Source organism: Stigmatopora nigra, chromosome 2 (genome assembly GCF_051989575.1).
Source record: "Stigmatopora nigra isolate UIUO_SnigA chromosome 2, RoL_Snig_1.1, whole genome shotgun sequence".
Lineage (NCBI taxonomy): Eukaryota > Metazoa > Chordata > Actinopteri > Syngnathiformes > Syngnathidae > Stigmatopora > Stigmatopora nigra.
Window position 1 is genome coordinate 3,329,545 of NC_135509.1, and position 10,853 is coordinate 3,340,397.

General features: G+C 42.4%; 2 protein-coding genes across 3 annotated transcripts; one reads left to right on the forward strand and one right to left on the reverse strand.

Annotated features, from left to right (window-relative positions):
* The first annotated feature begins 52 nt into the window (after positions 1–52).
* slc35b2 (solute carrier family 35 member B2) lies at positions 53–3,979 on the forward strand. Its single transcript, XM_077712182.1, has 4 exons — positions 53–318; positions 1,288–1,478; positions 1,558–1,718; positions 2,270–3,979. The coding sequence occupies exons 1-4, from the start codon at positions 299–301 to the stop codon at positions 3,197–3,199; spliced, it is 1,302 nt and encodes a 433-aa protein (XP_077568308.1). The 5' UTR covers positions 53–298; the 3' UTR covers positions 3,200–3,979.
* A 561-nt stretch (positions 3,980–4,540) lies between these two features.
* Positions 4,541–9,342, reverse strand: hsp90ab1 (heat shock protein 90, alpha (cytosolic), class B member 1). Of its 2 annotated transcripts, none has more exons than XM_077734402.1 (12): positions 9,175–9,342; positions 8,063–8,197; positions 7,787–7,993; positions 7,505–7,664; positions 7,280–7,413; positions 6,889–7,203; positions 6,655–6,820; positions 6,382–6,572; positions 6,152–6,299; positions 5,806–6,074; positions 5,180–5,513; positions 4,541–5,108 (listed from the first exon to the last, which is right to left on the reverse strand). In XM_077734402.1, the coding sequence occupies exons 2-12, from the start codon at positions 8,195–8,197 to the stop codon at positions 4,990–4,992; spliced, it is 2,178 nt and encodes a 725-aa protein (XP_077590528.1). In that variant the 5' UTR covers positions 9,175–9,342; the 3' UTR covers positions 4,541–4,989. The 2 variants fall into 2 exon arrangements, with proteins under 2 accessions (XP_077590528.1, XP_077590538.1); XM_077734412.1 differs by lacking the exon at positions 9,175–9,342 and adding an exon at positions 8,280–8,410.
* Between the last annotated feature and the right edge of the window lie 1,511 nt (positions 9,343–10,853).

Consider the following 10,853-nt stretch of genomic DNA (forward strand, 5'->3'; position numbering starts at 1 on the left):
GCCCTTAAGAGGCAGTAGTGCAGTAACTCCTCCGAAACAGAAGACGGCGATAATGAAACGTCGTAGCCTGAACCGCATCCCCCCGTAGAGAGAAGAGGACAGTCTCTTTTCTGTTCAAGTGAACACATCGGCTTTTCAAGCATAAGTTGACACTAGCACGCGAAGACAGCTAGTTTTGAAGAAAATAAACCTTTCCAGTGTATCCTCGTGTTCCTGACGGACTGTTTTTATGCACCGATTCAGTCGAGGAGTTTGAGTGTGTCGGGGCTGTGGCAGATCTCGGCCACACAGGAGAAAAATGTCATCTTTTACACAGAGGTAATGTTATGCCTGTAGGAGAAAATGGTGAAATAAGCGAGATCTTTGGTGTTAAGTTTCGTCAAAGTCCATCACCGGGAATAATATATATAGGACGTTTTATTAACTTTTGATTCCTGTCGTTAAATTACTGCAAGCCACCATCGTTAGGCTTCCAAATATATATTTTTTTGTGTAAAAAGGATCTTGCTTGTGTTTTGTTTACAATAATATCGGGGTTATAATCCTCGTTATATGCCAGTAAACAGACTGTGTTACATTTTTATTCTTGAAAAGAACATCCTTCAAGATTTTCCTTACTGTATGGCATAAATGTGTCATAATATAGTGTCTCAAACATACTGAAGACATTCTAGGGGGTCAAAGTTTAACTCTTTGGAATGATGACCAACCTGTACCAAAATTGCTGACTTATTCAAGTTCAGGTCTTGGCTGTCCCACACAAAGACTTTCTGTGTGAGTCAGAAACGGCGGCTTTCCAGCGGGTGGACCCCGGATGGGATGTCATCCTTCTGCCACGGAGGCAAAAGAGCACACCTTCTTCATTCATGCACAAATTGCACCAATGATGTGCTTGATAGTCAATATGCTGGAAAATATTGACTGTCCTGTACTGCAAACAAATGTTATTACAATTTTTCTTGTCATCACCACAATAATATTCACCACAAATTTCACATAGGGATGCCCTGATGTAGATTTTTTTGTGCTACTTCTCACCTGATTTTTTAAAGATTTGCTGATACAAATTGGTTGTTTTTGTTCTTATTTGCTCTTTAAAAATATATATTTTACTAGGGTGGAAATCTGGGACGTCTATTTTTCGGACTATAAGTACTATAAGTGGCATTGCCCTATTTGTTCACCCAGTAAAAATAATGCAAAAAAATATCTAAGTATTGTATTGACATTGGTGGTAGTCCTGGTCATGTTTCTTCTTTTATGAAGCATATTGTTTATGTTTTATAGGGTTTGTCCTGTTCTGCTGTCACTTATTTTGCCGTCTGTCGTCACCGCTCAAGAAGAGCCTTCCCTGTTGGAGGGATGGCGCGACGTGTGGCTCTTTCGCTTCCTCGTGAATATGCTGGGGTACTCGACCATCATTATCCCCGGCTATCTACTCATTCGCTACTTGAAGCGCAGCAATTACATGGACACAGGTTTGTCTCTACATCTAGTTTTCCGTGATTTCACTCTTCTATGATTGTGCCTTATGTGGTACTTGTCTTCATTTTCTAGGTAGTGGGTGCCTTTATAGGATCGTCAAATCTTGCGTCTTTGGAAATGAGGCAAAGACAGGCTTGTTGGATAGTGTATCAGTCAGCTCAAGGAATGAGGGGGAATCCGGTTCGTCCCTCCGACAGGCTTTAAGATTGATCTTTTGTGCCGCGGGACTGCAGGTGAGCACCTCCCTTTAAGTAAACAAGAGTAGATAGTCTGTCAATTTAGATATGGTGTGTCCTTTTATGATCCTTTGTGAGTTCACCGGCTGTTTATGTTCTTACTTGCTCTTTGAAAATTTATATTTTACTAAGGGGGGGGGGGGTATCCGGGATGTCTATTTTTCGGGCTATAAGTTGCATTTGTGGGAGGGCAATTTTTAATAGAGTGGAAATATACTAGAAAGTAAATATAGTTAAATGGAGAACAATGGGTGAAATATGCTCATACTATTGAGACGTTTACAGTTTATTTTTGGAAGAATAGAATAGGCAAGTTTCATAAATTTAAATTCTGCACAATTCTTTACTACTGTATTATTATTATTATTTTTAGCAACTATGAAATTTCTAAAGCACACTTGAAACCCAAATCATAGCTTGCAAAAAAAAACAAACATCAACCCAATATGCGCTTAAGTTAAAATTTTGAATATCAATTGTGGCAACAAAATATTTCTCCTGACCTTTGCCCCCATCTCCCTGCTGACTATGCTGTTTTGGTATACCAGGCATCATACCTGACATGGGGGGTCCTCCAGGAGAGGGTCATGACCCGCTCCTACGGCGCCTCGGCTACGAACGAAGATGGCGAACGATTCAAGGACTCTCAATTTTTGGTGTTCATGAACCGCATTTTGGCCCTGACCGTGTCGGGCCTATGGTGCTTTTTATTCAAGCAACCTCACCACGGCACGCCCATGTACAAATACTCCTTCGCCTCGCTCTCCAATATCATGAGCAGCTGGTGCCAGTACGAGGCTCTCAAATACATTAGTTTCCCCACCCAAGTCTTGGCCAAGGCCTCCAAGGTCATTCCCGTCATGCTCATGGGAAAGATGGTCTCCCAAAAGAGCTACGAGTACTGGGAGTACCTAACGGCGGCGCTCATCTCCGTGGGCGTTAGCATGTTTTTGCTCTCCAGTCCCGCCGACAAACACTTGCCTACCAGGGTCACCACCTTCAGTGGCGTGGTCATCCTGGGGGGATACGTGGTCTTCGACAGCTTCACCTCCAACTGGCAGGACAACCTGTTCAAGTATAAGATGTCCTCAGTGCAAATGATGTTTGGGGTCAACCTCTTCTCGTGTCTATTCACCATCTTCTCCTTGCTGGAGCAGGGCGCCTTCTTTGACTCGCTGGCGTTCATGGCTCGCCACTCCGAGTTCGCCTTCCATGCGGTACTCCTGTCCGTTTGCTCGGCGTGCGGCCAGCTCTTCATTTTTTACACCATTAACCAATTCGGCGCTGCCGTCTTCACCATCATCATGACCCTGAGGCAGGCCTTCGCCATTCTCCTCTCCTGCTTCCTCTACGGCCACGCCGTTTCCGCCGTGGGAGGCGTCGGCGTGGCCGTGGTCTTCCTCGCCCTCTTTCTGCGGGTTTACGCCCGTAGTCGGATGAAGTCGGGACGGCGGTTGGCGCCACCGCAGAAGGTCTAGCGCCTATCAAACTGAGAACTGTGACCACGTTTTCTGTGGTTGTTTCTTTATTACACACCGCACGTCCATTGTTTTGATGTCTAAGGTACTGCCCGAAAGGGATTTTTATTTGATTTAATTTGTTTTTTCTTTCGTGCCTCCAATCCAGTCACAACAAAAATGTTTTCCTCCAAAATAAGTCCTGTTAATACATCATACAATTTGCCCACCAATGCAAAATGCACTAAATATCCTTTACAGGTAAAGTGACATGTTTCTACTTGCTAATGTATTGATGACTTGACCCCTCTTTTTGAATAGAGCAGGTGACTTTCATGGCTAAAACAGTTGACGACATAGTTGGTGATTGACTCCACACTGAATACTTAAGATGGTCGATATCATCAAAATATCGTCCGTCTGATACAAGTGGCCTTCGTGTCTACAGGTGAGATTTTGTACTATAGCTTGAATGTGCTAGACAAACATTTCAAACTCATATGTGTGCCCTGTATTATCATTTCTGGGCCCCTTAATGTGATCAAATAAGAAGCTTAAAAGTTGTTTTAGGTGCCACATTATTTTTTTAAAACACATCCCTCCCAGCATTGAGTCTAAATCATATTAATATATCTTGAAAGTTTCTATCGACCATGTCTTTTTGCACTGCATCCTTTGTGTTAAAGCTCTCCTCATTGAATATTAATTATGATGAAGGGCGAGCGAGGAGAAACCCGAAGCACATTCACGGTACATTCTGTTACTTATGCTAAGTGGATTGATAATAAAATATTCGCATATGAGAATGGTGTTCTTCATCATTTTTAAAGGGAATAAGGTATTATGTCAAAAAAAAAGTTGGAAGGTATTTTGAAACTTTAAATAAATAACACATTTTCTAAGAGAATTTCAATGGAATTTTTAAGGATAATTGTGTATATCCTCAAAAGAAATAATGTACGAGTAATATATTAAAAAGCTAAATATAAAATAAAATGACCAGTTGCCCTGATTCAACTCGTGTTGGCAATTTAGGAAAGGTTATATCCACATGAATTGACATTCTGAAAATTCAGAAATTGACTTGGACTATAGAATCTTATAAAATTAGAACACTGATAAGAGTATGTCATTGCATGAGACAGTAAGTATTTTTATAGTTCCAACCATAATTTTCCAAGGTGACATGTACTATAATTTTAGGTCATGTCACATTCATCACTATACAAATTTAGTAACGTTTTGCAGTATCTTTAATGCATAATGATCCTTTTTACTGGTAGTACATGTCCACCTAGTGGCCAACATAGCAAAGTTTTAGTGTTGTAGTAATACAAGTAAAAAAAAAAGTCAAAGTCAGCATTTATGAGTTAAGTATCGCTTTATTTTCACGTTTTATTTTTTGCAAAACAATACTTGAATACACACAAGCCTGGACTCAGGCAAAAAGGAATCTTACAGTCAGTTCTTTCTCCATGCAGCGTGCAGAACTCAGCCAAACCTTCAGACCCAATTAAATGGAATGTACCATTCCCGTGTTCACTCCCCTCGTTTAAAACTCAGTGCAACAGGGTACTCGATAAACAGAAATGTCCGGTCAGCATCCGTTTTTACAGCAAAAAAAACAAACAAACCAAACAGCTTCTTTTCAATAAAAGGAGGGTCTTGCAGATAAATGCTCTGGAACGAGAGCAATACACCGGTCCACCAAACAACATGAATGACTAATCGTTTTTAAAGTTACTGCAGTTTAAAGGATGAACAATAGAAACATGAGACCGATTGATACAAATCTGAGGGACGGGTTATATTTAATCGACTTCTTCCATGCGTGAAGCGTCGTCTTCGCCATCACCTTCTAGAGGTGGGATCTCATCTGGGGCCGATGTGGAAGTGGCTTCCTCGATGGGGACTTCATCATCGTCGATTCCTGAAGAGGGAAAGGAGTTAGTTGGAGAGTTGAAAATGGAAAATGACCAAAAAAATGCAATGTTTTCTTACCAAGTCCCAATTTGATCATTCTGTAGATGCGGTTGGAGTGGGTCTGAGGGTCATCCAAGGAGAAACCAGAAGACAGCAAGGCGGTCTCGAAGAGCAGGATGACCAGGTCCTTTACAGCCTTGTCGTTCTTATCGACCTCGGCCTTCTGTCGCAGGGTCTCCACGATGGGATGGTCGGGATTGACCTCCAGGTGCTTCTTGGCCATCATGTAACCCATGGTGGTGTTGTCTCTGAGGGCTTGGGCTTTCATGATCCTCTCCATGTTGGCCGTCCAGCCGTAAGTGCTGGTCACGATGCAGCAGGGTGAAGACACCAGACGGTTGGAGACAGTCACCTGCGTGGGACAATTAACGGATGTCAGGTATGTGTCCACAACAATCCGAGTAGGCGTGCGCCAATGGCATGCAATTTGACAATCAAAAATGTTCAACCCAGGCACTTTTTAAGTTAGATTCACAAGTTTGGTTATTAAAAACAGTCCAAATTATTCCAAACTCAGCAGGCCCGACTCACCAGGACTCGAGTAATGCTCAACTAGGAACCTGTCGCAACAACACAACTAGTTTGGGAAAAAGTCCAAGTGCTTCTGCATATAGCCCCTATCTGAAAATTCCAGAGATGCTTACCTTCTCCACTTTCTTGTCCAGAATCTCCTTCATGAGCTTGCAGAGGTTCTCAAATTTGGCCTTGTCCTCCTCCATCTTTTTCTTCTCTTCCTCATCTTCAGGGAGCTCCAGGCCCTCCTTGGTGACCGAAACCAGGCTCTTGCCGTCGAACTCCTTCAGTTGCTGCACGCAGTATTCGTCGATGGGCTCTGTCATGTACAAAACCTCGAAGCCGCGCTTGCGGACGCGCTCCACAAAGGCAGAGTTGGCCACTTGGTCCTTGCTTTCACCTTGAATGAGGAACCAGAGTCAGATCTTCTCCAATAGTAAGCAATTGTAACTTATTCAAGACATGCTGAAAACTGACCAGTGATGTAATAGATTGACTTTTGGTTGTCCTTCATGCGGGTCAGGTATTCTGTGAGGGAGGTGGTTTCATCTCCAGACTGGGAGCTGTGGTAGCGCAGCAGCTCTGACAGCTTCTTGCGGTTTTGGGAATCCTCGTGGATGCCCAGCTAGATTAAACAGGTTAGATTTTAGTGTCAGTGCTTCAAAGGGTATCATTGAAAAATGTACATAGGTCCTTTTTTTTTTTACCTTGATGTTCTTGGAAAAGCCTTCATAGAACTTCTTGTAGTTCTCCTTGTCCTCAGCCAGTTCAGCAAAAAGCTCCAGACACTTCTTGACAATGTTCTTGCGGATGACCTTCAGGATCTTGCTCTGCTGAAGCATTTCTCTGGAAATGTTGAGGGGCAGGTCTTCAGAGTCCACCACGCCACGGACAAAGTCTGGAGGAATACACAAATGTTTACGCTACCGTCCTGGGAGAGAACCCCCGCGAAGGAGGCCAACCAGAAGAGACATACTCACTGAGGTACTCGGGGATGAGCTCTTCACAGTTGTCCATGATGAAGACTCTCCTGACGTAGAGCTTGATGTTGTTCTTCTTTTTCTTGTTCTCAAAGAGGTCAAAAGGTGCACGGCGGGGAATGAAGAGCAAGGCCCGGAACTCCAGCTGACCCTCCACGGAGAAATGCTGCAAGGGAAGCAAGCAAAAAGAATGAACATCTAGCCTATGAGAATGGAGTTAGCATCCTAGCGTACCTTCACGGCCAGGTGATCCTCCCAGTCATTGGTCAGACTCTTGTAAAACTCCCCATACTCCTCAATGGTGATGTCGTCTGGGTTTCTGGTCCAGATGGGCTTGGTCTTGTTGAGCTCCTCCTGGTCAATGTACTTCTCCTTGATCTTCTTCTTCTTTTTCTTGTCCTTATCCTTGGAGTCATCTTCCTCATCGTCGTCGACATCTTCGATCTTGGGCATGTCTTCGCCGTCCTCCTTGTCTTCCTTCACCTCTGCCTCAGCCTTTTCCTCCTCGGCTTCGTCGTCGCTGATCTCCTTATCGCGCTCTTTCTCCACCTAGCGCAATGCATGGAAAAAAAATCTGGTCAAGATCGCGGCTATACTTCAGACTAAATGTGCAGGTGCTACTCACAAAGAGGGTGATGGGGTAGCCAATGAACTGAGAGTGCTTCTTCACAATTTCCTTCACTCGCTTCTCCTCAACATACTCAGTCTGGTCTTCCTTCAAGTGCAGGACGATCTTTGTTCCACGGCCAATGGGCTCTCCTGTGGAGAATTGCATTACAGTGAATAAATAAATGTCTTTATTAGTAATTATACCAATGTTGACATTTGTGTCACAGATTGGCCAACGCACCGTTGTCAACGGCAACCGTGAAGGAGCCACCGGCAGAAGACTCCCAGAGGTACTGCTCGTCGTCATTGTGTTTGGTGATGACGGACACTTTCTCAGCGACCAGGTAGGCGGAGTAGAAACCCACGCCAAATTGACCGATCATGGAGATGTCAGCTCCGGCCTAAGACATTAAAAAGGTTAAGTCGAGTATCATGTAAATACATTCCAAGTGCAACCCTGTGGCGCACAATTTGACAAACTTTAATTTTTCTTTAGGTGCTTTGGGCAAGATTGGAGATGTACCTGAAGAGCCTCCATGAAAGCCTTTGTGCCAGACTTGGCGATGGTTCCCAGGTTGTTAATCAGGTCAGCCTTGGTCATGCCAATGCCAGTGTCAATGATGGTGAGGGTGCGGTCGACATTGTTGGGGATGATGTCAATCTTAAGATCCTTGCCGCTGTCCATCTTGGTGGGGTCCGTCAAACTTTCGTAGCGGATTTTGTCCAAAGCCTGTCAACAAAACAAAGCTAATGTCACAATGTTGTCTAATAACACAGGTTCGACATTTGGCAGACTTACATCAGAGGCATTAGAGATCAACTCCCTGAGGAAGATCTCTTTGTTGGAATAGAAGGTGTTGATGATAAGGGACATCAACTGAGCAATCTCTGCCTGGAAGGCAAAGGTCTCAACGTCTTGCATTTCTTCAGGCATCTGCGGGAACAAAAAACAACAAAAGAGGTCAGTGTTTTGGATCTCATGAATAATGAAAGCTGTTTGAGTATGCTTAACATACGTTAGAAGGGTTTCAGGAACAACTCCCAGCTTTTCTAACAAGTGCGCAGAAACTGTCGTACAGTAATAGTTTAAAGAACTACAACTACCCTATCGCCCCTCCCTCAAGTTTCTTCAACCTAGTAGCCCTTGTACCGCCCCAGATGACGGAAGTAGCCCTTAACCAACATGGCGCCCGTCCACACGCAGACAATGGCAGCGCAACGCACGTGCTTACGCACCAAAACGACATAAAACACAATCCATAGAGAATATTCTAGGTATTCTTGCGATACATAGTAAAGGAAGGCAACTCAAACGATAACGTCACCTAACTCGCATTCAATTGACGCATACGAAAGCTCAAAGCGTCGCTGTCATGTTGTCGAGGAAAAAGGCGCATCTTTAAAGGGAGAAATTGCGTGGGTTAATTCACTGGGAATAGAAATGTATTAGGGACTAGTGGGTGTATGTCTATTACATAGTTGTAACAACCAAATGCAGAGCAGATGTTACCAGGCAAAATCTTGCCATTCTAATATATTCAATTTTATTATTATTATACATAGCCTTTTCCCGACCGTTTTAATTCCAGTAAAAACACGCAATCCAAATAATGTCGACCATCATCCTCACCACCCGTTTTATGCAACCAAAGCTCGGCATAACGCCCATATCTGCAGTGCTGCATCCTAAGACCTTCAACCATACGCTAAAACACTGAATAAAATATATTGGTTAATATATATTTAACCCATATTTACAATAATAAGACTGTAAATAATAATATTAAAAATACTGCATTGTAATAGCTCAGGCCTGGGGTATCATCACATTGATATGGGAAAAACGTTGCAATTCAAGGTGATCACTACTTTACAGTAATGTATAACCAATAAGTAAGAGTGCCGACCAACCTTGTTTGTTGTGTTGACTTTCTTGAATAAAATGCAAAGAATCAAATGTCCCCCTCTGCTCTCTGATTGCAGTGAAAAAGAAAGGGACTTCCTCTTAATAGACCGGATTCTTTATACACATGCGTTTCGACTTGGTGCAAGTCATATCCATCCGCGATGAACTGTCGACCATAGATATTACATTACAAGGCTAGATGTCTGATGCCCATTGTGCACCAATGGAGACGGACGTCGTCTCTCATCGGCAATCTTAACATTATATTCAACGTATGAAATGTAGTATCATTTAATTTAACCACGCTTAGCTGTCCTTCAAGCAGCATTGTAGTGACGAACGGAATGAACGACTAGTTTATACATATAGTTAGTAGTTTAAACCTTATTGCAAGATTTGATGTGCTGCCATATTTACTACTACTACTATATTATTAACTCTAGTGCTGGGTTCAAGTACTTTATACATCCCCTCTAATTTCAGTGTGCCCTTATTTAGACATTGAACTAGTATTTGTACGCCTCTTTTAAACATTGTGCTTTTCAAATTGCAAATCTCATATGAAGCCATTTGATTCAACTGTGCTCTTGCCATCTAGTGGCATCACAGATGATTCCGCCTTCCATGCCGTTTTCACGAGAAGGGCTAATTTTTAACTACTGTCAAAGTATATGATACAAACAATTACACTTTAATTAAAAAAGAAATATACTTGATGAAATTCACCCCAAGCCAATATTGTACCGGAGTAAATGTGCACAAACAACATGGCCTTTTTGAGCGGAGGGAGGGTTACTAAAGATGGAGAGGGCGTGCTTCGTTTCTTCTAGCACTTTCCACAGTGAAAAAAACCCGCGCTTTAAATGACGTCACATTCCTGTCAACTGCAGCCCTCAGTTTATAGCTGCATCCAACCGACCAAGATAAACAAAACACCATAACGACCTGATAGAATTGCATTAAACAAATAGCCTCACCCAGTCTTCGCCTGAACAAATAACTTAAGATGCATCTTCTAAATGTGTAATAGCAATGACAGTACTGCATGTATTGAATGGATATTATTCATGTTTTCAGTCAGTCAATGCAGACAAAAACAAACAATAATGTTCAAAATACATTCCTCAAAGCGGACGCAACATAGTTAATATTGAGAATTATAATCTGTTTGTATCACCTTACTAAACTTCTACTCCAAGTAAAGGACGGACAATGTCAACTGTATTAGTGACGTAAATCTTAGGTGGTTGTTTTTAAAAATGTCACGTGGTCTTTGTTGGCATAAAAACATGTGGACTCTCCGGGAAATTAATTATCATCAAGTTATAGCAATAGATTTTGATTGTTTATGGATTTCAAGGGTTGACTTTGTAAACATGCGTTTTTTTTTTAACTGGACTTGACTTCATCACATCCTTTTCCGTGGACTTCCGTGGCACATGTACATCCGTCGTGGCTTTAGTTTTTATCAATGTAGATTCCAGCTAAACATTAAATAATTAATATCCCTTTCTGGGATTGGTAATGTTTTTTTGTGAAGATGGATAAAATCTTTATGCTTAAAGCATTACAATTATGAACGCATACACTGTCCAATTAGGTTCGTTCGATTTGTACCAATCTTTTCTGTCTACTGAATAGTGAACCGAGCCAATTGTAACACCGCCCGGTTGCCAGATCCGAA

Bases quoted from the DNA above. Each gene is read 5' to 3' on its own strand.
- slc35b2 (XM_077712182.1), top strand. From the start codon at position 299: ATGTCATCTTTTACACAGAG. The intron at 319-1,287 runs GTAATGTTATGC...TATGTTTTATAG, and splicing joins ATGTCATCTTTTACACAGAG to GGTTTGTCCTGTTCTGCTGT. The intron at 1,479-1,557 runs GTTTGTCTCTAC...TTCATTTTCTAG, and splicing joins CAGCAATTACATGGACACAG to GTAGTGGGTGCCTTTATAGG.
- hsp90ab1 (XM_077734402.1), bottom strand. From the start codon at position 8,197: ATGCCTGAAGAAATGCAAGACGTTGAGACCTTTGCCTTCCAGGCAGAG. The intron at 7,994-8,062 runs GTAAGTCTGCCA...TTTTGTTGACAG, and splicing joins TGATCTCTAATGCCTCTGAT to GCTTTGGACAAAATCCGCTA. The intron at 6,573-6,654 runs GTGAGTATGTCT...GTATTCCTCCAG, and splicing joins GCTCATCCCCGAGTACCTCA to ACTTTGTCCGTGGCGTGGTG.